At 38.1% G+C, this 25,171-nt stretch overlaps 3 protein-coding genes across 12 annotated transcripts in view; 1 reads left to right on the top strand and 2 right to left on the bottom strand.

Annotated features, from left to right (window-relative positions):
* Positions 1–12,513, bottom strand: part of LOC146471601 (von Willebrand factor D and EGF domain-containing protein-like) — a 49,410-nt gene extending 36,897 nt beyond the window's left edge. For 2 of the 8 annotated variants that reach the window (XM_085120088.1, XM_085120086.1), the window contains exons 1-7: positions 11,965–12,492; positions 10,753–10,806; positions 5,518–5,810; positions 3,401–3,502; positions 1,872–2,225; positions 1,573–1,664; positions 431–494 (exon numbers count right to left, since the gene is read on the bottom strand). In XM_085120088.1, the coding sequence (XP_084976214.1) occupies positions 431–494; positions 1,573–1,664; positions 1,872–2,225; positions 3,401–3,502; positions 5,518–5,810; positions 10,753–10,806; positions 11,965–12,421 (1,416 nt within the window). In that variant the 5' untranslated portion in view covers positions 12,422–12,492. Of the gene's footprint in view, positions 1–430; positions 495–1,572; positions 1,665–1,871; positions 2,226–3,400; positions 3,503–5,517; positions 5,811–10,752; positions 10,807–11,964 lie in introns of all 8 variants that reach the window. The other 6 variants (XM_085120085.1, XM_085120084.1, XM_085120089.1 and 3 more) reach the window with 5 other exon arrangements.
* A 2,373-nt stretch (positions 12,514–14,886) lies between these two features.
* LOC146471602 (uncharacterized) lies at positions 14,887–18,358 on the bottom strand. The gene is made up of 3 exons (XM_085120160.1): positions 17,940–18,358; positions 16,315–16,447; positions 14,887–15,441 (listed from the first exon to the last, which is right to left on the bottom strand). The coding sequence occupies exons 1-3, from the start codon at positions 18,341–18,343 to the stop codon at positions 15,241–15,243; spliced, it is 738 nt and encodes a 245-aa protein (XP_084976286.1). The 5' UTR covers positions 18,344–18,358; the 3' UTR covers positions 14,887–15,240.
* Positions 18,359–18,459: 101 nt separating this feature from the next.
* On the top strand, positions 18,460–25,004 carry LOC146471603 (ubiquitin carboxyl-terminal hydrolase isozyme L3-like). Of its 3 annotated transcripts, none has more exons than XM_085120164.1 (9): positions 18,460–18,562; positions 19,203–19,331; positions 20,746–20,796; positions 21,109–21,214; positions 21,605–21,687; positions 22,258–22,305; positions 22,910–22,985; positions 23,622–23,680; positions 24,171–25,004. In XM_085120164.1, the coding sequence occupies exons 1-9, from the start codon at positions 18,527–18,529 to the stop codon at positions 24,258–24,260; spliced, it is 678 nt and encodes a 225-aa protein (XP_084976290.1). In that variant the 5' UTR covers positions 18,460–18,526; the 3' UTR covers positions 24,261–25,004. The 3 variants fall into 3 exon arrangements, with proteins under 3 accessions (XP_084976290.1, XP_084976289.1, XP_084976291.1); XM_085120163.1 differs by lacking the exon at positions 23,622–23,680 and adding an exon at positions 23,507–23,565 and having other exon boundaries at positions 18,469–18,562; XM_085120165.1 differs by lacking the exons at positions 18,460–18,562; positions 23,622–23,680 and adding exons at positions 18,616–18,716; positions 23,507–23,565.
* The last annotated feature ends 167 nt before the right edge of the window (positions 25,005–25,171 follow it).

Consider the following 25,171-nt stretch of genomic DNA (forward strand, 5'->3'; position numbering starts at 1 on the left):
TCCCTAAGTCAATCTTCGCCAGTTTGCCTCAGGCCGCTGGTCAATATGAGCACGAATGAGAGCGTACGATATTTAGCGGAAGACGATTTTTAGTTTTTTTTTCCATGACGGCGTTTTCTTTCAGTCTTTCAAGCCTGCGTGTGATGGTATCGGTTACCCGTAGAAAAGCAAAGGTGCTCACTAAGAGCACTGGACGCTGCAGTATCTCTCGAGTAGTTATAGAGGTTCAGATTAATGGAACGCCAGGATTGTCAGAGAAAAGTATTGGTTAATGTTAGGACAGGGACTTAGCAATTGCAAATAAAATTTGTAAATTAAATCTACATCGTCGGTGAAACGAGACTCAAATTGTAGCTTTTTTTCCACCAAGGGTCTGGCAGTAGCCTTAATAACAAGAGATGCAAATTGTCAATATGTAAATATTTCTTACCTCAAATTTTCGTTTCTCATTTTGATATAGAATAAAATCGCCTCGCCCCATATAATCGTAAGCCCTGTGGAAATATTTGAACAAATTGAAGGCTCAGCCTCCCGCTGAGTAAGGTTTAAGGTTTTAAGGTTTTTATTATTGTGCACTATTTCAATGGCTCACAACAAAAGGAAATTACAATATATAAGAAAAGTAATATAAAGATAGCATTAAATTACATAAATGTGAAAAGTAAAATGTGCGCAGTGACCAAAGGAGCTTAGGCTTTCGAGTTGGTCACTGCCACGTGCAATTAACTGGCGTATAACGTGCAACTAAACAGCAAAAAAATTAAAGAATAATAAAAGTGCAATAATAGAAACATACTACAATTTTTACATAAAAAACAATAGGAATGATAATTAATAGTGATTGTACCTTTTAAATACCCAATATTCATTGGGCATTTAAAAGGTACAATTTGTACTGCTTGTAGAAGTTATTATATGAGAGCTTAACTTGCATGCCCTGAATTAGGGCATAAATATATCTGACTGGATTTGCAAAACCAAACCCCAAGAAATCTTGGCTCACGTTTACTTTTCTTAAGGGATTAAGGCATTTCTTTTCCCATTTGCCATTCAGGATTTCACTTGTTTGTTTTGACCAGTTATAGTTAGTCCCATTCTCTCTCAAACGTCACTAAACTGCAGAGGAATCCCGGTTTTGAATTTGTTGTTGTTGTTGTGGGCACTGACCCATGCTTTCGTGTTTTCTCCTAAACCCTCACTACACATCTCTGAATTTCTAGAGGCGCTGAAAATTTGTTGAGATGTTGGCAGATAATTGAATTATATCAAGGCTGCCGCTGTGCTGGAGAATCGCAAACTGGCGTGATGTTTTAACTTGCTAACGTTGGAAATTCGGAAAAAACTTTTTGTGTCCAAGTTTTTTAGTTCGAAGAGCTTTCGATCTTCTTTTTCAAAGTTTTTTTTCCCGCAATCCTGAATACTGCCCTTCGTGAACCACTTCCTGAAATTGTATGTCCGCGACAAAAACTTGGACACAAAATTTGTCAGTGCCTAGCAGAGGGAACATATTATGGAAGTCAAAAAGCAGAACGTATACGACCATGCATAATTGTAAAAAAATAATTTACTAACGGTCCAAAGGTGTCAGCTTGCAGAGGATGATAATGAGGATCTCCACAAGACAAGCACTGGTGTATTTCTGTGGTATTTTTTGTAATATATACCTGGAAGAGATTTAGAAAATTTAAAATAAACAATGCAATCTCTTGTCTGTTATAACGGTATGAATTTATCATCATCATCATCATTATCATCATCCTCATCATCATAAATATCATTAACACCCCTATCTTCGTTGTCGCCGTCATCATCCTCGTATATCATTGAAGTATGAGTCTGTTATTTCTAACATACCAAATAGATATGCATACCCAAATTGTGGGAAGAATAGTGCGAGGGTTCCAGAGTACACTGTGTTGACTAGTGATTCGTGGAATTATAGCCTTGAAACCGGTATTGTCAGTATTGTCTTTGTTCTTTCCCATACAGTCAGCCTGGACTGTCACGCTCACAGGATTGATTTCTTCAAGAAATCCCACTTGACAGGTACTGTCCAAGATTTTCACCCCTGGTGGTGTATTTAACGATATTGCAGGAAAAGGCATAGCTCCTTCGACAACCTGATTACCCCATAATGGGCTCCTGACGACCGGTATTGTGGGTGTTAAGGTGATTGTATACCTCTTCGGGTCACAATTGCGCAGAATCAGTGCTGTAGAGTTAACCTAAAAGACATCATTTTAATGCAATCACAATTTATTCAACAATCTTTTTAGTTGTGACAAAATACTGACAAATTCTATCACTGTGCAATTGTTCTAAAACCGATTTAAATGTCATCAGGCGAATTGTTTTGAACGATTTACCTTTTTAATAGCGGAGCTCCGCGCGCCGAAGGCGCTCGTGCAGGGGCCCGTGGGTAGAAAATTTGGTAATCCATCAATGCGAGAAATTTTGGTTTTGGTTATAACGTCAGTGTCCGTCCGTAGGACCGTCCGTATGCAGTATCACAAAAAGACAAAAAACAAACCAAAAAACAATGCGAATGGCACATTCAAGCATGTGAAGCCTGTGCTGCCGGTCGCGTTTGTTTGGCGGGAGGTTGCATCGCCAACTTCGTTTAAGAAAAACAAAACGAAATTTTGAAGACGACAAAATACTGCACAACGTAAATTAATGTATTCATTATAGTGACGAACAGTGGGACAAAGAGCAAGGCGACTAGCAGCGGGAAAAACAAATCGACTCAGCCTTATAAGCCCCTCAGCACATCATAAACAGTTTGAATCTTGAAGTGAAATCATTTTACTCCGATCTTGCACGACGAAACGTTGGATTTTTCCTCTTGAAGTGAAACTTTTCGCTCACCTCACGTTGTAAAACGAACGAAAAAATTAGCAATGGAAAGACGCGAGTCAGTCATGTAATTTTGTTGACAAAACTTTGCCGGTTTGCTGTTTTGCAAAATACTATTTTTCTTGTAGTGTTGACACGCCGTTCAGAACTTAATACTGCAAACTTCAGAGCAGTCTTTTCAGCTCAGTTTATCGGTCGATATCCAATATTTCCCTTGAGTTTTGTTTTCTAATCTCGTCTCATTTTGCTTCATTTAAGAAAATTTGATTCTTCGCTAAAATAGTCAAACAAACGTCAACCGTCTCGTAACACTGTATCGTTGGCATAAACCACTGTAAAAAGAAATTTTTGGGGGTTGACAACTTCACCTCATCCGTCATTCCCCTGGGTGTGAGGAATACCAGACAAAAAGGAAAAAATATTATGAAAGGAATGAAATGTTGTAAATAATATAACTAACCGTATTTGGAAGTCAGTGACACGGTCATACGGGCGCGGTTAAGCCTGGTGACTATATGTAATGCTCATGATTATAATTTATTACCTTAATCCCCGCATAAAAGGGCTCTCGAACATGTCTTGGAGTCGACCAATTTGCTGTTTTAGGGTTCACGTTAGTAAACTTTGCGGAAACATTGCATGAGAACTGTTGAGTTAAAAGAAAGAGTAGTCGTTAGCTGAACTTGCTGACAAATTTTAATGAATTAAAATTGTTGAATTCAAACAAACAGAAAACAGAAAACATTGATATTCAATGATATAATTCACAATCTGTACATAAAGAGAGGTTCCCAGGATAGGTGGAGGGGTAGAGGAGCGAGGGGTCCGCTTATCAAAACATGCCCGAAGAGTTTTAGAGCCTGGAAAGTGTTTTTGAAATCCGTTTTTCATCTACTGGTAGTTGTTTTTGGTCCTCAGATAGCTTGATGTGTTCAGTTAATCTTGTCGTCAAGTTTTCAAAGTTTTATCTTCAAAATTATTAAAAATCTTGTAATGTACAGGAAAATGGGATAACGGCAACTTTTGGACTTCCTCTTTAAACTGGACCAAACGTAGCCTGGGTTGGTTTGGTAAATATACTCTATATATCGAACAAGCCGAGGCCGAATGACGGCTGCTTTGGGTTTGGTAAAAACATTCCAAGTTTTTTCCCTTTCCCCTGCCAAAACCGCAATTGTATGGTCTTCTTTCCAGTGTCACCATCCTCGGATTATCCGTGACAAAATCGACTCAGTAAGGGAGGAGTGCATGGCAAGGAGGTGTTCATTCTCGTCCCCCGAGCTCTTCGTTTTAAATTTGCGCAAGATTGTTGCGCGGTGGAGCCAAATAATATTTGATGTCTCAAGCTGAGAATTTGGGGTGTTGGCTCACAGAAAAGTTAAAAGTACAGCTACCAAAATGGCATTTGCGTTCCCTACCCGAAATACTATGGATTTCTCCCGGGGGGGGGGGGGGGTACTCCCCAAAAAAATGGATAGGTGTGTGCGGCCCGCTTCCCAAAACCCTTACCCTATTTATGACCAAAATCTGCTATTTTCCCTACCCTATTTATGACCTGACCAAAAAATTTGATACCCTATTTATGATCTGATAGTGTCTATCAACTTCAGTTCAAAAATCCGTGGAGCCCAGCGCGTGACCGGAGCACATGACGAGCCGTTGCGGCATGTACACGGTTGCCGTAAACATCATGATAAAAAAGTAGCTTCTTCCAAAAAAAACAAAAAAACGAACCCAAGACTAGAGTGCAAAAAATCGATACCTATTTATTATCAAAATGGCGGCAAAATGGCTAAAATCGATATCACTTCACACATAACCTGTAACACCAAAAATTTAATCTACATGGTACAATGTAACCACTGCCATTTACAATACATAGGTGAAACTAAGCGACGTCTCAAAGACAGATTCAACGAACATAGACGCCCAGTTGACAAAACTAACATTACATCCAAACCAACCACCTTTTCTGAACATTTTCTTTCTCAACCTAACCACTGCCACACTGACATGCAACTTATACCACTTGAAGTTATCCACTCCTCACGTGATTCAATCAGAAAAGCCAGAGAGTCAATAGCGGGGACCTTGGAACCCCACGGTTTTAATAGACGTGATGAATTGTAAATTTTTTTTATTTTATTTTTTATTTTATTTTACTTATTTTCTTATCTTTTGGTACCACCTTGTAAACGTCATTTCCGCCGCTCCTATGTATTGCAACATCCTCCATAATATAATATTGTAATTTCATTTATATAATTTAGTAACATCTAAACCTGAAGAAGGCTGGTTTGGCCAGCCGAAATATTGTTCTAAAATATATTACGTTGTGTCAGCCTTGCAGTAGTCTTTGGGCTTCTCATCGTCTAAAATCGATACCCTATTTCAGAGCAAAGCGGCTGAATAGCCGTACCCTTTGGGGCCGCACATACCTATATAGCCCATATAAGAGAATACCCCCCTCCCCCCCCGGGGGGCGGGTTTCTTTCTCGTTTAAGAGTCAAACTGAAAAGCATTTACGAATCTAATTTTGTTTATATTAATTTTTGGATGGAACAACAAAATGAAAAGCGCTCTTTGTTTGTGAGCGAACCGTCCTTGAAAAGTTTATAATCGAAATCACTATTATGGTATTATCCTGACCGCTTTACTTACCCATTGGCCTATCTTGTAGTTACCAGGCAGTCGGGAATGGATGCTTGCGGTACCTGGACAAGACTCGTTATGTTTTCCACCAGCAGCAAAATTGCCCCCACATCTTTCTTCAATTTTTAAAGAGCTTCCCTTTGCAAACCACTCAATCCGGTAAGTTAGGTTTCTCCAATTTTCAATCCCATTTAGAAGAGGAACTTCGCAGATCAACGGCACAAGAGCCGAGCCCTCGACTGGCCTTATGTAATTAATGACTGGATCACCCAAGTTGTCACTGGAAGGGGTTTGAGATGGTGCTAATCAAAAATAAAAATGGGAAATTATATCAGTCTGTTCATCATAGTGTCAATTTCACACAAGAGACACACAAAAAGCAAAGATCTTGACTGAGCGGGGGAGGGGAGGAAAATGTGGAAACTCTGTCCGCCTGCTAATGAGGCAAAGAAACAGGTTAGCGATTGACCTGACAGTTGATAGGAGGCGTGCGGTACATTGTAATCAACCGATCTGTGCCATTCACTGTAGCAACTTTGAGGTTTTGCTACGGCTTTTGGGTGTAACGTCAGCACATCGTCATCATCATCAGCATCATCATCATCGTAAACTATATTTCAACTCAAATTTGAAGTAGCTTTACAGGTTAACAACCAGTTAGTTTCTGGTAGTTCTTTTCGTGAGCGTTCGAGAGTTTTTTTTTTTTTTTGTTAATCTTCGACAATCCGAAAGGAGAAACGCTGGGGGTTGTTGTTGTGGATAATGTGCGTAAGCCTTTAACGGATTGATTGCAACCACTCAACTATTTGCTCGTTGTTATGCGTTCAGAGTGAAGATCTGTTCCGTTAATAGTGATTCAACCGACAGTAATGTTCTATTATTTGTGGCAAAAGTCAAAGGAAACAGCATTCGATTATGAATTAGTGAATTATAGTGAAGCACTGAATCAAGGTTTTTTCTTTTGCCTTATTGTAAGTTTTAACTCGTGAATTGCGTATGCACAATGAACGATCGAGTTTTTGTCTATTAAAGGGAGAAAATTCTTTATCAAGAAGCAACATTTAAAACAAATAAGAAGGATAGCTCACAGAGAAGGAGGCAAACAGACGGGATGTCGAATAAGTGGACAGGTGCCATACATGTAAAGCACGTGTCAAAAGACAACAACGGAATACGAACAAATATAAAGCCAGGTGACCCTTGCGGTGAAAAGTTATGGATGTATCCTTCCATGTAAACCAATAAACAAGCAACAATTAAAGCTGACATCAACCGTCCTGAGGTATAGGAACAGATGATTATTATAAACGTATGAAGGCTACCTTGGTGCTTTAGAAGTGGAACTGAGAGTTACTGTCATTTATTCAAAATCTTCAGTAATTTAATCTTCTCTGTATCGCGCTAGTCAAATGCAGTTATTTTTTTAGGTCTCCAGGCCCGCAAATGATCCCCGGCCCCGGACCGGAAATGATCCCCAAATTGAACCGCAAATGATCCCCGGACAGGAAATGATCCCCAGATTGGACCGCAAATGATCCCCGATCATCTCACCATAAATATAGAATGGAATGGACTCAAATTTGGACAGTGGATTTCAACTTTATAGAATTCTTTTTTTTTTAAATAACACTAGTTGTTACATTAAAACCATCTGCACGCAAATTTCACAACTTTAAAAATTATAATATAGCAGCACAGTACAACAGAACAATTTATCTATAAACTGAAACATACGTGTATATGATTTATACCATTACAATGCCTAAAATGTGCACGATTTGTACGAAACTCTTCCAAATTAAAGAGCGGGTCAGTTAAGACTTTCGCGATTAATTTTTTTCGAAAAAGGAAGGAGAATCGGTCAATGCGCGTCAGATGGCGGTCAAATCTCGCCCACTATCGTCGCCTTTGTTCTTAATCGGATCTTAGTCTTAAGCATAACCTTTTAGCCTCGGTCGTCCAATACGTTGCCGTGTAACATGCTGATTTTGTCTTTCGTTTTCGTTTTGCCTCTGATTGGACTCCCAGTCTTTCTTTAATTGTTTCTTTTAAAAAACACACTGTCGTCGGCATAGACCTACAAAAGACCATTGTCCCCCTAATAGACGCCTTGAGAATAGCTGTCATTTTTTCACGCATTTTAGGCAAATTTGATCTTCAGTAATTTGCCCTTCTCCATACTTTCAATTTTAATTCTTCGAGTACATCTATTGTTGTTGCGTCCATTTGCTGAAGGCTATGGAAGTTGCTTTGGTGGGCTTCGAAATCAGCTTCTTCTTCTAAGCTAGACGCCGCAGCAACCGGAATATCGAAAATGTTCACCAGGCCTAATAAGGCAACATAATCACCTCACTCGCGGGTAATGAACATCCGTCGAAGGTACGTCTTCCACCCACTATAATTCACGAATTCTCGAAAGTGAATGCGTTCGGAATGAGAGCGGCTGGGTTACTTTCGGGAAAGCTCACTACATTAGTGTGAAATTGCGGTACTCTCTGAGGAGGCTTTCCAATTCGAGTAAGTTGGTCTGTTCCAGTAAACTAGTTTTGAGTTGCAGTGTCTGTCAAAATTTATCTCGTATTGTTCGCCCTATTTGAAAAATGACGAATTTCGTAGAATTCGTGCACATTTTAGGCTTTGTAGTGGTATAAGTAAATTATGTACACAGGCATGTATATTCCAGTTTATAAGTAAATTGTTCTGTTGCACTGAGCTGCTACACTATAATTTTTAAAGTTGTGAAATTTGCGTGCAAATAGTTTAATATAACGACTGGTGCTATTAAAAAAAATTGAATTCTTTTAAGTTGAAATCCACTGTCCAAGTTTGAGTCCATTCCATTCAATATTTATAGTGAGGCGATCGGGGATCATTTGCGGTCCAACCTGGGGATCATTTCCCGTCCGAGGATCATTTGCGGTTCAATTTGGGGATCATTTCCGGTCCGGGGATCATTTGCGGTTCAATTTGGGGATCATTTCCCGTCCGGGGATCATTTGCGGTTCAATTTGGGGATCATTTCCCGTCCGGGGATCATTTTCATAATTAGTGGCTAACGGACCGTGAAGAAAGGTTACACAAGAGCTTCAGTCTCTGATCTGAAAGCCAAAAGGGCATTGACCCTTGTTAACGTAAGTAAGGTAAGGTGGACAGTCATCAACATCAAACATAACCGACTTTAATGTGATATACATATTGTGAAATCTCTGTGTGCGTATTTTAACATACACAATTTAGCAGCAAGGAATCAATGAACTGTAATAAACAAAGACAACAAAGCTCGACTGAGTTAACATAATCAGGCCGTGTTACCGTGCGTATAATGGAACACGCGTCACATTTCTGCTTCAAAATAGTATGTACCTTTCAAAAAATCTCATCTTTTTATAGCTAGCAAAACCACATAGCCTTGCGAAAAATAATTATTTCTTTCCTTAATTTTAATTTTAGTTAGATCCCACCCGAGCGGTTGTAAAAAGAGAGCGAACTGCGAAACATTCTATCTGTTTTCACAAAATCATATGAAGCCCTTCCATCCCGGATGATGCAATTATTCTATTTTTAGATAATGATGTCGTCGTTACCGTTGACAGCGCACTGTAATAAACAAAGACAACGAAAAACTGTTTTAACTCTTTATAATTTAATCCCCAACAAAGCTCAACCTGAAAAGAATCTTTTTTGTCATTAGGCGGGAAAGGTGCTTAGTTAATTGAGGTGGAAAATACACACGAAATGCAGATGCTTTAGCTAAGAAATTGTAGATCCTAGAGCTTGCGACTGGCCAAAGGGCTTTCGCTTTCCGTGGAGCAAAAATCTACAATAATATATCGAATCAGAGACACGGGAAAACTTAGCGTTTTTAAAAAGCGACTTTTAAGAAGTTTTTTAATTCATAGGTCTTTTAATGGTATTTTTTCTTTCTTTCTATACAGCTCTATATTATCATCCAAATGTAAATAGTTTTTATTATTGCTACTATTTTCATGTATGGCGGAAGAGCCTCCAAAGGGGAGCTGTCCAATAAAGTATGTATGTATGTATGTATGTATGTATGTATGTATGCACTATATGACGTCATGTATCTAAAAATTAAGTAATTAAAAAACCTGTCAAACTGGTGATACCAACCATGACTGCCATAAGATAAAATAGGGCATGACATAATTGATTATCCTGTCAAACTGGTTCATAACCTATTGGTAAGACTAAAATAAAATATGACGTCATCCTATAATGAGTGATCAAGACAATAGGCGATAACGTCCTCGGCGTTAATTTATTCCTCTGCAAACTAATGAGATTCTCCCTCAAAAGGGCGTACTAACTGGTCCCCCCTCACTACTGTCCAGACAAATTAAACTCGGTTTTAAATAAGAATTGCACAATTCCTTTATCATTATTAAAAAAAATGTACTTTGCAGACTAGCTGTACTGGTTGCTGCCTTGCTGGATTCATAAGGAGAAGTTTACAGATCGTGATGATTTCATGATTTTGAGCTTATTCAGTGATTAAACTTCATCTTAGAAAGAAAAAAAGAAAGAAAAAAACGAAAGAAAAAGAAAGAACGAAAGAATGAAAGAGCAAAAGAAAGAAACAAACAAACAAAGAAGGAAAGAAAAAATAAAAGAAGAAAGAAAAAAGATAGAGAGAAAGAGAGAGAAAAAGAAAGAAAGAAAGAAAGAAAAAATGAAAAAAGAAAGAACGAAAGGATGAAAAAAAGTTTTAAAGAAAGAAAGAAAGAGCGAAAGAAAGAAAAAAGAAAAAAGGAAAAAAGAAAGAATTAAAGAAGGAAAGAAAGAAAGTAAAAGAAAAAAGAGGAAAAAGGAAGACAGAAAAGAAAAAACAAAGAAAGAAAGAGCGAAAAAAAGAAAGAAAGAAAAAACGAAAGAGATAAAGAAAGAAAGAAAGAAAGAAAGAAAGAAAGAAAGAAAGTAAGAAAGAGCGTAAGAAAGAACAAGGAAAGAAAGAAAGAAAGAAAGAAAGAAAGAAAGAAAGAAAGAAAGAAAGAAAGAAAGAAAGAAAGAAAGAAAGAAAGAAAGAAAGGGTAAACAAAAATTCAGAAGTCTTCCAATATTATATATTTTTCTAAGGATGAAAATCTTAGATTCAAATTTTCGCCTGCTGCTTTTTCATGTTTTCCGTGATAAACATCGGACACTGACACATACGTCCATCACACACATGGCAGCAACACAACAGAGATACCAATAATTGGAAAAAATTTGACAACTGAGACTTACCATAGCAGTTTGGAGGTTCTCCTTCCATTCCATAAGGGCATGGATCACCGTCACCTGTAAAATTTTAACCAGTTTAAGTAATAATAATAATAATAATAATAATAATAATAATAATAATAATAATAATAATAATAATAATAATAATAATAATAACAATAATAATATTTCTAATGCGCAAATTTTATGAAATGTGCTAATGCGCATGACAAGATTAAAAACGGAATAAAAAGGCTAAAAAGCAAAACTTACCATTAACAGCAGACTTACAATGATTTTAAAAAGCTAAAATTACAATTAAAAGTAAACTCACAATAATAAAAACAACTATGATAAAAATGCATGACGTAAAAGGTGAAGGTGGAGAAGGTGTCGCAGTGTTAGTGTTAGAATAAGTTGGTAATAAGTTAGTAATAATAATAATAATCAGTAAAAAATAATAATAATAATAATTTTTTTTCGCGTTACATTAAAATCTCAATGCTCTTACAACGCACAAATTTAAAAAAATCCAATATCAATAAAAGCAAATTTGATAAAAGTAGATTCAGTCGACTCCCGATAACTCGAACCCTCGCTAACTCGAAGCTCGCGCGCGCTAACTCGAACCAATTTTCCTTTCCTTTCAGATAATTTTCTATATAATTTTTCTCTCGATAACTCGAACCTTTTTCAATTTCCCTTGAAGGTTCGAGTTATCGGGAGTCGACTGTAAAATAAATTAACCGGACATACATAGAATGACAAGATACTAAAGTTCATTATTCCAATAAAAACGCTTTGAGCCGGACTTTAAAAGCCTTAACTGATGAGGGGCTCCGCGCATCAAGAGGGAGACTGTTCCATAGCGCTGGTGCACAAGATGAAAAAGCGCGACCCCACAATTCTTAATCCTGAACATTGGTTAATAAGTTCCGCTAAGTAACTGGGTCCTAAACCATTTAAAATTTTATAGGTAATGAGTAAAATTCCAAAGAAAGACCGCTTGCGAACGGGCAGCCAGTGAAGCTTACGGAGAATTGGCGTGTAAACTAAACTAATAAAAGTAAAGTAAACTGATATGCACTTAGTCGTTTGTAGGGATCGTGCAGACATGTGAACAAGTGTAGTCTGCAGTACAGCCGTTTATTTACCAAGGCGCGAAGCGGAAGACAACGAGCGCTTGAAAATAAACGTCTGCCCTGCAGGCTAACAGAATAATATAATCCATCTTACCAGCACAATAAGCAACTGCACAGTAATAAAGAGGAGTAAGGTAGTACACATAATATCCTGAACAATTTACAACATGTATATAAAATGAATCGAAGCAGGTCATGCCGAAGCTGGAAACGCAGGCTTTGCTACGAAATGCGACATGTTGTTGAGTCGGATGACCTCCTTGCAACCAAATTGGAGAGTGGGTACCACAGTGGAAGCTTTGAACTGGGTCTTCAGGCATCTGTGCGCCATTAAAACTTGTAAAGCGGTACCACCCCTGTGTGATACCACGATCACACAACGGTGTTTGTCCTCGTTCCAAAAGGCTGTTTATGCTGCGGCGAGGTTCATTGAGTTCTGTGTAACCAGTCTGATTGCAGCAGCCATCGCATATCACTTGTGGGCTTACGAATGAAACCAGGAAGAACAAACTTAAAAGGCAGGCTAAAGAGGCAAATTGATTGAAACTCATCTTTCCTCAGTCAGGTTGATCGTGTTTTATGCGTATCTAGATAACTCGCAAAAACATATATTTAGAAAAGGTGATAACTTCTTAGTTGTGATTCGACAAGCGCGAGCACTGCCGCTCTCGCTGAAATAGGGCTATAACAGGGTTATGACCATTGTAATTTTATTTCGACTTCCCGTTTCAAAACAAGGAAACTGACTCTATTTGCAAAACAGTGAAAATGAGGAACAGACAGCAGCGAATAGTTCGTAACTACGAGGAAATTAAACGTGAAAGCCTCCAAATGTTGATCGACAGTTATAAGTGTCAACCAACAGTTTTTCTTTTCGACAGTCAGTTATAAATGTCGACAGACAGACAGTCAATTGACAGTTATTATTTGCCGAGAAGCGAAACTAACCGGCGGTGGTTTATACGTTTCACGTGACTCGATCTATTAGCACGCATTCCTTACCTCTTACATCATCGATATGCTCTCAAGCTCGACGCTCGCTCGCTTGCCTGCCTGCAGACGTTTCCTTTTTTCCTTCACTTACTTCAGGATGAAACAAAGGTAATGGTACAAGTCTGCTCGCAGAATAGTCGCTCGCTTGGAGAGAAGACGACTGCTAGGCAGTTCCCTTCATGCGTCAGTACAATGTTAAAGCCGAGAGTTGTTAAACGTGTTTGTAAGTGGTTCACTTCCGGGTCTACTCCACGATGCTAAAAAAGTAAATGCAAAGCGTGATTTCGCTGGCTAAAATATTTGGCAAATTGTTAGCTCAGCAATGGATTGAGAAAGGTTTCCCATGTCTCATGTCACCAGCGTGGGACGAAGAGTCGCGAGGAAACACCCGACAGTAATCAAAACGATGACCGGTCGGTCGGATACTCTATTCACTGAGCTCGGGAGACGAGACGTGTGGCGAGAGGTCGGAGAGTCGATCGGATACTGCTAGTACTAGGATATCAGGGATGTTGAAAGCGTGCTTTGTTGTGATAATTGTAAATAAACAATGATGGTGGACTTTAAAATCGGCGGTTTGATGAATATTACGAATGTTTGGTTTTACCAGCTGAGTTAAATTTTCAGTTATTCACAAAATTTGTAAATTGGCTGAGTACAATGCTTAATTAATGTCTTTACTGTACTGAAGAAACCTTACGTACATTCAGTTTAAAGTCTTGCACGAAACGCGCCTAGCGACGCAATCATTTCAAATGGTCCGTGAGTTTTCTCTGGACTGACATTTTCAGTTTGTAATTCAGCCAGACGGACTGGATATTAGACAATAATTTATACAGAGCGCAGATAACCAGTGTCACAGAAAAGTGTCTGTTGTCAGTATTAACGGGTGTCTGTATTAAGTTGGCTAATGAAAGAGAAAATATGCGAAATTTTTGTCGGGATAGACACAACTGTCTGTAATAAGCAGGTCCCACTGTAGCTTCTAATTTTCGAATTTTAACTGAACTTTTCTATGCAGCGGTGCGCCAAACTTCCGCGTTGTAATTTTTATCGACATTCTTCCGGACACAGTGCAAATTCCTTTGTTTTGTTGGTATTGAATCCCACCACCAGCACTCAAGCACTTCAGACGTTTTAAGTCAAAAGACGCGATTACACAAACATCTACAGGAGGTTACATAAAAGCCAAGTTAATATGGCACCCAATGAGCCACAGAAAATTGTTTGCATTTACCTTTTACCCTGATATCAACGTGCATATTCTCCTAACTGATTTTCCATATTTCTTATGGTACTAGTGAGGAGAATTTGTTTAAAATCATTTAATCTTTGGTGATCATTTCCTTTATTCTCACAACCTGTATATTGATCAAGTAGTGATGTTGTATGGAGAAATTAGATGCTGATCACTGTTGTGGCTCTACAGAGATCTTCCAAAAAACTCAGACAAGATAGCAGCTCAAGGCCTTGCACTGGCAGGTCACTGTCATCAACATTCAGAGCTCCCTGCCAACAAATGACTTCATCCTATGCGAGCCCACTCATGGTGGGATGGAGCCTGGATGGCCACCTTAAACTATGGTCAAGACACTGATGGAGGACACTGGTGCACTGTCTACTAGTGAACTATCCACAATAATGACAAAAAATAGCGTGTCCACTCTGTGGTGTGTCCACCACAGGGTCCGCTTTCAACAGACTAAAAGATAGATATATAGACAGATTGTGGCTCACAAGGGTTTATAACAAGTATGGTTTATTCCAGAAATTGGTTTTCGAGGGTCCACTAGACTCAGCTCAATATATTTGAATGTCCCATGCAAAACTTTAGATTTAATAATAACATAGCAGTCAGTTCTTTTTAGAGATGACATTTTTTTATGGTTGTGAGATTAACGAGGTGTTTAAAAGACAAAATGACCACATAAGCTGTTGGGTGAGCCAAAATAGGATGGTATCAAACAAATGAGTTGGTTGTAAGGGTAGCTTCACGTAGACCTTATTCATAAATGACGACTGGTCAATTTATGATTCTTTTATTTTCAAGAAAATAAACCTTACTAGCCCCATTAGTATGAGCAAACTTCAATACATTTTTTACTCTAAAATGAGGTTAGTAGGGCCAATTAACAAATCGGCTTCCATATATGCATGTGGTCTAAAAAGCTTTCATTTGGGTTGTCATGTGACAACAGCTGCCTAGAAGACCATTTCAAGGTGGGTTCCAGGGTATGACAAACAAACAAGTATAACAACTGCCTCAGATTCTCACTTATCGAAAACGACGGTGACATTTATGAGATTGCAAAGAGAATATTTTTTTCACATCATTTCTAACTAAACAGCACCAAACAAGTACGTGTCTTTTTCACGCCTAAGCAGCTTCAGTGTTCACTTCTTTTGACTGTTCTTTGCTGTCATATTTATCTGCGATCTTTTGCTTTTTTTGTTGTTCCCGTAGCCACTGCCTGTAGTCACTGACATTCTTGATGCTTTCACCATAGTAGTCGTCTTCAAACTTGCTGTATGACGAAGCCCTCCTGGCTGCTATTCTTTCCAAGAAATCTGCTTCACGCTGTAAGACAGAGCAGTTAACCCTTTAACCCCTAATATCAAAGAACAAATTCTCCTATCTTGTCCACATACTTTTCTTCTTAAAGGACTGAGGAGAAGTTATTAAAATATCAAGAAAATTCACCTTGAGTGATCACATCCTTAATTCTCATGACCTCAGGGAGTGAATATTAAAGCATTGATATTACAAGGAGAAATTTGGTGCTGATCACTGTTGATGAAATGGTTAGTATTCACTATCCATAGTGGACAGTAACTAGTGATAATAGACGACACCATCTTTGAGGTTAAGTAAGCGGGGTGCAGGTAGAGACCCCCATCTATTTTGTCATTTGGTCAGTTGTGATCACTTCCCTTACAGCTCTGACAATGGTTTCAAAAACTCATTAATAATAATATTCATAAGCCCATTGACCTATCAAATGGCCATTAGTATGTGGTGTTTTCTCGTATGCTAATTTCCAATGTTCACAAAAGCATAATATTGTTATAAACTCTGTTGACATATGCTTTTCCAGGAATGTTTTTGAAGCCAGTCAAAAAACTAGCAGCACATGTTTTACTGGGTCTAAAACCACTTGGCTGTGCCTCGTGGTTTTAAACCCGATAAAACAATTCTGCTCGTTTTTTTAACATTACTTTGTAATAATATTTATTGTAACTTGTGAATTTTATTCTATTGTTGTAATAATACTTATAACTTGATAGGACACTTTTTATCAAGTTTTGTTTTGCTACCTGCCTCGGTTAGCCTGCTGGCTATTTGCCGGTAATATTAATTAATGTAAAATTAAGATCAATAAATAAAGTTATTGAGTTGTGTTGATTACAGCTGTGAGTGAGTGTTAAAATAAGTGTTAATATCTCACTATACCTCTTGCAAGTTTTGTGCAACATCTTTGTTCCACACTTTCCAAATTGACTTAAACATGGATGTTCCAGCCACAAACCCAACTCCGGCACTGGCTACACCACACAGGCCACAGAAAATCATAGGGTCCATTCCTCTGAAAGGAAAGCAATGAAAATCATTTAAATTGAATCAAGGGCATGGTCAAAGCAGTGCCTTAGGCCTTATCCATACCAATCCTGAAATTTTTGATAGCAAAAATTTGTTAAGTAAAACAACTGCATTGGCTTTCTATCCACACTTAACTGGTGTTTAAGGTCACTACAAGATAAATGTTTTAAAATCAATCTTGACCTGGTCTAGTATGGACAGCAAAAATTGAACTTTTTGAAAATGTAAACTGTCATTAATTTTGTTATTTTCAACTTGTTCTTAGTGGACAAAAATGCTGCTTTAGTTGGAGGAAATATCAAAATGGGAATTATCATGGAGATATCAAATTATGCAGAATGCTATCATCTTAAAAAAAAAAAAAAAAAAAAAACAAGAAAAAGCTGGCTGGGTGAGCTATGACATTCTACCTATATAACCAAACACTCATCAGTGGATGGTCCCTCTGGAACCTTGTTTACTTTTGTGTTTTTCTGAGAATCTGTTTGGTTAGCACTCCAAACTGTTAACGGTTTGAGTTCTGATTGCTGTGTTTCGTTACTTGAGTCATGTATGGGAACCAGCTGACTACATCACGTGTACTGCGCTTGGTTCGGTTCATGAATTAAAGAACGAGATATATTCATGTGTAGTGCACTTGTTTCGGCTCATGGATTAAAGAATCCCAGGTTGTGCATCCCCCTATTCTAAGGCAGTCTTTAAAGTGAAAGACTCTCCCGTTTTTTGGAAAGAGTTATACCTAGTAATTTATACTGGAGTAAGTAAAAGAGGTTTTTGACAAGTGAAAAGAAAGCTTTTGATCCTATTGATAAGTACCAATGTAGCAACTGTTTTATTTAAGGCTTAACTGCAGAATACCCTGCCTCTCCAAAGTACCTTGAGACTAGTGGCTTTGTTGTAGGTTAAAATGAATCCAGGTTAAAATGATTTCAATCAAGGTTGATTTGTATTTTTCTTTGTTAAGGTTGGGTAATTTACATCTGAAACAAAGGAAATCACAAATCAACCTAGGTTGAAATCATTTTAACCTGGGATTCATTTTTATCTACAACAGCTACATAGTGCTGTTAACTGCATAGCCACATAGCTACTTCGGACAAACCTAGGGAGGTCATAGAGGAAGGGGTGGTAGCGTTCAGTACATAGCCACTTTACCTAACCCTTGGAATATCAAAGGGAGAGGGGTTATCTCATTCACCGCATAGCCCTGTAGCTACTTCACTCAAACCTTGAATACATCTTCTCTTTCTTTACGTATGGGCTAATAAGGACTACGTATCCACATATTCAGCTTTTTCTAGAGTATAGCTTGATGTGGAGGGGATATAAGCTGCAGTTACTCCTTTTACAAGTTAGTGCATTGCCCACCATAAAAATATCACTTAGATGTTTTATCAACCCGATACTACATTTTTCTTTCTCACCCCCTCAACCCTCAACCTTCACTCCCACCCAGGAACCCAGAAAACACAACTTACAGTATTGGTTGAATCTGCTCCGGCGGAGCATCAAACATGTTTGGAAACATGTAAGCACTAGCACACGACGATGCAATCAGCGCTACAGCACCAAAAGGTAAACCGGCCAGCCTCTGTAAGGTACGTAGCTTTCGTTTTAGTTTCTGATATTCATCGAAGGAAAGCTGAAATCTTTTCGGGGCAACCTTGCTGCCGCTAAACAGGGGGCTTCTCGAAATGGTGGGCAAAAGTTCGCTGGGAGTTTCAGTTTCATCTGAAATCGCTGTATCAGAAACGTGTCTGCTTGCGATAGCCACACATGGTATACTTGATCTGATTCCTGTACGGAGTACCACAAGTGTTCGTTTCGTTGCGATACTACTAGCAAAAAGATTGCGTAGATTTCTCATGGAACCGGCCGCCATCTTGAAAATCGGCAATTACCCACAATGCATTAGTTGTGAGCCGCTGTCCAGTCGCAGGCGTTCTTAGTTATCTTGTTCCCAATCTTTTTCGAACTTAGTGCATCGTAAGTGAAGGGAAAGTGAAGGTGCGGAAGGCTGCCGAAGACTCAATCTTATTTATTTAAAAAAAAAGAAAAACAAAAAATGGTTCGATGGCTACCATTAGAATCAAATCCAGATGTAAGATTCAAGATTTCATTTTTGCTTACTTTTTATTTGAATTTTTTTAATCTGATTTTTTCACCGCCTTTTGTTTTGTTCATAAACTTACATTTTCTTCATTTCTTGCAATTGTGTTCCTGTCAATTGATAATCCCACAAGGTCATGAATAAGGTAAGGTTAAGTTCTGATAAGTTCCTTTGATTTTCTTTAGCTTGAGTAGCACCGAAATCTTACCAAATAATATTTCTTTAAGAAGTAGACAGTCTTGAATTTGACAGCTTTTGGAGAAGGGTTGGTTAACCTTAATTTCCAGCTATCATATAAGCTAAAAAAAAAATGAATCAAAGTGAAAATGCTGTGTACGTACTTTAGGCACTGAGCCCCATATATTACAACATATAACTTATTACAAGAGACTCTAAATATTATTTTAATAGCAACAAGATTGGTGAAAGTGAATGGAAGGGAAGTAAAGCTTGTAATGTGACCCCAGGTTAAAAATACATGATTAGCTTTGGTTGTTGAAAAAAGGTATACACTGAAAGATCACATGGAGAGAAAAAATGAAATTTATAATTACAAATAAAATTTAGTTTCAGTCAGTCGTAATCGGCGATATTTATTAATTAGCAGTTTCTCTTTCATTTTGCATCATAGTTTGTAAAGAATCTTGGATTGAAACCAAGCTGGAGTTTTGTTGATGTTCTCGGCCTGGATCCTGAATTGTTGGCCATATTGCCACAGCCAACATGTGCTCTTCTCCTTCTCTTTCCAACAAATGACAAGGTAGCAGCCCATTGTATTTTAGCATCTTGAACATTAAGGGAACTGGGGCCCGTTTCTCAAAAGTCCCAGTAACTTACCAGGCCCGATAAATATATTTTAAAATGTCCTTCTTCCGATTACATAGCAATTACAGACATGGTACTTGGCCAATGTTTTCATAGAATTATAAGATTTTAAAATTTAGTATTCAAAGCTAACAAAAATTGACTTCTGTTATGAAACGTTTATCATGGTGACCAAAGACACTTATCGGGCCTGGTAAGTTACCGTGACTTTGGAGAAACGGCTCCCTGGTCATAATATGTTTGTACGAAGAGGACCTACCTTTTCTGGGGTAGGGGGTTATAGAAGACAACATCTATCTCATGAACATTGCCAACAATTTTATTGCCTTGAAAATTTGAGTTGACACAGAAATATTCAGTTAGCAAGAGTCAGCATTGCTAGATAAACAAGAAGAGTGAGGTTTGAACCTCACTGTCATTTTAACTGCTAGACAGAGGGGTGGCTACAAATCTGCGCGTTTTTTTTTTGGGTTCGAATTTCCGCCAGGCTAATAGTCCTTACGCAATTCAAGCCAATCATGTATTTTTTTGGGTCTAAAATGTCCAGTCTTGTATTTTTTTGGATGCACAATATAGGTAGCCAGCGAATACAGCCGCCTCTCATCGCTCCCGGCCCTTATGGGCCGGGAGCGATGAGAGGCGGCTGTATTCGCAGGCTACAATATAAGGTCCATGTATTTTTTTGGGTGCAAAATATTAGGTTCCGTCTGACCCCCCCATCACATTTATACCTGAGTAACCCACCTGGGGGTGGCTATGCAGTAAAGACACCATGTTTTGAGGTTTTTTGCCCTTTATTTATCAATACATTATAAAGTAGGATAAAGGAAGTAATAAGTCATAAAGTAAATAAGTAAATAAGTTATAAAGACCCAATAAGTCATTACGATAGAAAGTGAGGAAACACTAACCTAGAGGGTATGAGGGTTTGGGTTAGCTTGGATGAACTTGCAGCTGTCAGAGAAAGTAGCTATTGAGCGCCGGGAGGGGGCGGGGGGTGTAGGGCAAATAACAAATGACAGCGCAGGGAGAACTCCAGGCTCAAACAGTTAGCACTCACCAACGCGAATGTCAGTAGTTCATTAATAATGTACCAGAACGCAATTTCCATCAATTGAAAGTCCTTTTGGCCTAAGGCATATAATAGTCATTGTTTGTCGTTTATAGCTTGACAAGCTGGTCTATGTTTTTAACGGTTGGTTTAATGTGCTCTTACACTTTTGAAGTGCACAGTTACTGTCACTGTATAGATTGTTATTAATACTAATGTTATTTATATTCAGCTGTTACTGTTCACCTTACCATATTTCCATATTAAATAAAAAAATATATATTTTTCTGTACTTTAGTATCATGAATTTAAAAAGGAGCAAGAGGAAAAAGTTCTGAAAAATGGACAGGTATCTGATTATCATTCTTATAGTACTGTATGTTTTGATTTGTTAGCAGACAAATGATTACCATTTTAGAAAAAATGTGTAGCTTGTCCCGGATTGTGCAGTTCCAGAAAATATCCATACTCCCCCTATGGAAGTTTTTTTGTTTTGCACCCCTCTCCCCCCAGGAAATTCCAGTTTAGCTTCATACTTTGCTTCTAAAATTTTGGCTTTTAAGACCGCCCTCCCCCTAGGAATTTCCAATGACCTTCCTTGGGGTGGGTATGGATTTTTTCTGGAACTGCACATTTAACGTTTAGCATTGCATGCCTGCAGGAAGTGAGCCCCAATGTGTACTTCATGAAGCAAACGATAGGAAATGCCTGTGGAACTATTGCCATAATACACTCAATTGCTAACAACACAGATGTACTTGAGTTTGGTAAGTACATTCTAACATTATGTGGTTCAGAAAATATCCATTATGATACCTATCTCATGAAAGATCAGTAATTTGGAAATTCTGAGGGATTGCAGGGATGATCTCACAAGCCAAAATTTTTCGTAGAAGCCTGAAGGGCATAAAGCTTGGAAGCAGAAATTTGTGAGGGTGATGAGGGACTTGGAGAGTTCAATTTTCTGGATTAACACCTTTTGACTTGATTTAATATTATTCTTGTCTCATTTTTATTTAGGGCCTATTCCAAGAAGTGAACAGTTTTTTCCTGTTGGGTTGTGATGGACTTAATTGCTGCTTTTGTGCACATTCTTGTACTGTTGTTATCTTTGTGTTCAGTTTATATCAAGAGGGTGTTTTTTTCTGTTCACACAGAGGATGGCTTTCTCAAGACCTTTATAGAATCCACCAAATCATTGTCACCAGATGAGAGAGGAGCTAAGCTGGAATCTGATGAGGTGAAAGAGTTTTCTAAACAAATGTATTTTTTAACACTACATCAATATTACCCAGCATCCAGTGCTGTAGACTGGAACCTTTGTCACTTCCCAGAGACCACTTAAGGACGGTGCCTACAAATACCGAAGTATTTTTGCACAGTTTGTGACTATGTGGGAAAAGCAGACTTTAGCAAGGGCTTTTGGAATCCAAAAAGAAAATTGGGGGTAACCTCGCAATTTTCAGAGATAATGAAGCAACAATAATTTAGAAAAGTAATAAATACAAAGCAATGTATGGCGTTTTTTTTTACCAAATTGAAGCTTTGTTATCTCTGAAAAATGCTTGGTTACCCCCAATTTTCTTTTTGGATACCAAGAGCACTGGCTAAGTTCTGCTTTGTCCGCATAGTTTTAAACCACGCAAAAATGTCCCTGTATTAGTTGGCACCACCCATAGGAAACCCGAGTATCTGGAGATGCACAGAACATAATTGCACTGTAACAAAAGTAGGCACCATCTTTAATCTAGGAGACAATCTTTTGTGACATATTTTACAAGAGGTTTGATGTATTATTTTTTCGCTGTAGAGCATAAGTGAAGCTCATGAGGCCTCTGCACAGGAAGGTCAAACTCAGGTAAGAACAATTTCAGAGAAGGAGGTTATAGTTTGTAAAGAAACTGTGGTGCTGTGTCGTTGGGGAATGGAAATGAATATTTTATACCTGCCAACTTTTTCTGAGTCAAACACTTGAGATTTTTGGCTCGTCATGACCAGGATTTACGAAAACGTCTGAGCCACTTCCGAAGACTTGAAACATGTCAGTTCTCAAATCTCTTTATGGTGACGAGATTACATGACTGTACTTTCACTGTAAAAAACAAAACATTCATGAGGTAAGATACCATACATGTATGCCAGAAAGAAGAAAGCGATTCTGCTCTTTGGATTTTAGTAGGTAGTGAATTATAAAAAGGATAGAACCTTCAGGAGAATCTAAAGGTACATTTACCAAGGCTATGTTTAGGCTTGCGTACAGGTGTATATATGTGTGTTTTTCTACAAGTCAGAGTTGTAGCTATAAATATCACAAAATTTTACTACCAGGTACTAGGTACTAAGCTATGGAAGCATTTAAAAACTAAAGTACCAAAAAATAATTGTGTATTTTGCAATTTGTGAAAATAAAAAAAAATGATTGATTGATTGACTTTGACATTGGAAATCTTCATTGTTTGTAGGCCCCTTCTGCTGATGAGCATGTTGATCTTCACTTTGTATCTATTGTACACAAAGATGGATGTTTGTATGAATTAGGTAAGGAATTTTAAAAATGTAAAGGCTTATACACTGACACGTAGCTGTCTGAAGGCTAAGTTCGTTTTGCATATAATTTCCATTTCTTAATGAACTGTTATCATATTTGCTAAAATTTGCAACAGTTCCCTTTGACTTTTAAGATGAGGCACTAATCTGTTATTCTAATGTGATTCTGGATTAAAATACTGTAGTTACATGTATTTCATTGTTCTCTCTTCATTGAGCAGTTGCTGACATACTGAATGCATTCAACTGTCAGTGACCAATCTTCATGTCTACCATTTTTCCATACTCCCTCCACAGAAGGTTTTTGTTTTGCACCCCCTCCCCCAGGAAATTCCAGTTTAGCTTTATACTTAATTGCTTCTAAAATTTTGGCTTTTAAGACCCCCTCCCCCTATGACTTTGCGATGACCTTCCTTGGGGTGGGTATGGATTTTTTCTGGACCTACACATTGCCAACTTTTTGCACAGTTTTGAGGACATTAACTTTATTTTAAACCAATGTTCATTTGTAGATGGAACAAAGCCATTTCCCTTAAATCATGGAAAAACAACAAAAGATACATTCTTGCAGGCAAGTACTTATTATGAGCTCTTAAGTACTCCTTTTTGTATAATGTTACTTTGTAGATGGAAGGAAGTTGTTTCCCATAAATCATGGAAAAACAACAACGGAAACATTTTTGGAGGCAAGCTAAGTATTCAACTCTCTCATAATAGTAACAAGTTATTATCTTTTTTATGCTCACTCCACAATTTTTGCCAGTAATTATTCGTCTAACACTAATTAGGGCCATGTAAGATTTTGCAAGCCTTGGACTCATTGAGGTGATCGATACTTGACTGTTTAAAAGTGTGACCCTGAAACTTGACTCATTCGCTCAAATCTGAGCTTCAGGCCAAGTGCTAGGGAAATACATGTATGGAGCTAAGCTTGCATTTGGTGTTTTGTGAACCAGCAGCTGGGATTCTTAACAGATGAGATGTTCAGTTTGTATGTATATTTCACTGATTTATTGTGTCCCCTATTAGCTAAATACTTTGACACTTAAATAAAGGCATTCCTTTGCTCTTCGTGTTGGTAATAGCTGCCATTAATTTTCCCCTTTGGACTGTTCTCGTGGAATAGGCTATTGAGAATGGCTACTTTTACAATGTAAGTTTATTTTGTATTTTCAGGATGCAGCTGTTGTTTGCCAGGAGTACATGAAAAGAGACCCAACAGCACTTAACTTCACAGTAGTGGCACTATCCTGTGCTGAGCAATGAGTACTGCAGGCTCACAAAATCAATGCATGCTTAATCTAATCTTGTACCCAGAGTCCACAGGCTCTTTGGCCAGCAGTTGGCCTCCAGGGCCCAGTTGCTCAAAGCTCGATTAAGGTAATCCCGAATTAACGTGAACTTTGATGTGAGTTTAATTAAAATCAATAAAGATTCTCCCAAAAGGTTTTTGTCCCTCAGTTTTGCCTTAGACTTTTCTTAACCATTAGCTTGAAATTAGCCTTTTAAACAATTTGAAAGGAGCGAGATGAAAGCCCCGATTAACTTTTAATCCTGGATTAATCGGCTTTCGAACAACCGGGCCCAGGAGAGAGATTGGGGAAGTCGAAAAAAATTGAAATGTTTTGATTGGCTGCCCTTCAACAAACATTTGGTTTGTCAACAGAGTTGATGACTTAAAGTTTTTACAAATGTGGCCACGGCAAGGAGATTCGAGTGCTGGCATTTTGAGCGTTACACTCTTGCATTGTTTATTGCTGTACCACAGAAATTCTGCAGTGGAAAAATTCCAGTGGCACAGAGTCTTTCCAGGTAACTAACCACTGGCCAAAGAGCCTGAGAAGTCTGGGTATGAGATTGAGATTTTTTTGTGAAAAAATTAAAATTATGAAAACATTATTTTATAGTTTTTTTCCACTTTAGTTGTGAATTAATTTAAGCAAAATAATAGTATCTTAGAAAGGATTTTGTGAAGAAGTGAAATAAACACAAATGATCCTTCTTATTTGATACGCTTTCTGGTTACTGTTGATGAATGAAAAATGTTTATATTCAACGTAGCTGATCCACAGGGAGGGGGGGGAGGCTGGCATGTGATTACCCCTCCCCCCTCCCCTAAATGCCTTCTATTTGAAAGCCAATGGCACACTTGGTTACCCCAATGTAAGTGCCCCTAA

The sequence above is a fragment of the Pavona decussata genome, unplaced genomic scaffold (assembly GCF_977016875.1).
Source record: "Pavona decussata unplaced genomic scaffold, jaPavDecu1.1 SCAFFOLD_102, whole genome shotgun sequence".
Taxonomy (NCBI): domain Eukaryota; kingdom Metazoa; phylum Cnidaria; class Anthozoa; order Scleractinia; family Agariciidae; genus Pavona; species Pavona decussata.

Excerpts from the sequence above, each read along its gene's own strand:
- LOC146471603 (XM_085120164.1), top strand. The coding sequence starts at position 18,527 with ATGGTTCGATGGCTACCATTAGAATCAAATCCAGAT. Across the intron at positions 22,306-22,909 it reads CACAGGAAGGTCAAACTCAG|GCCCCTTCTGCTGATGAGCA; the intron begins GTAAGAACAATT and ends CATTGTTTGTAG. Across the intron at positions 22,986-23,621 it reads TGGATGTTTGTATGAATTAG|ATGGAAGGAAGTTGTTTCCC; the intron begins GTAAGGAATTTT and ends GTTACTTTGTAG.
- LOC146471602 (XM_085120160.1), bottom strand. The coding sequence starts at position 18,343 with ATGGCGGCCGGTTCCATGAGAAATCTACGCAATCTTTTTGCTAGTAGT. Across the intron at positions 16,448-17,939 it reads GAGCAGATTCAACCAATACT|AGGAATGGACCCTATGATTT; the intron begins GTAAGTTGTGTT and ends CTTTCCTTTCAG. Across the intron at positions 15,442-16,314 it reads TTGCACAAAACTTGCAAGAG|CGTGAAGCAGATTTCTTGGA; the intron begins GTATAGTGAGAT and ends TCTGTCTTACAG.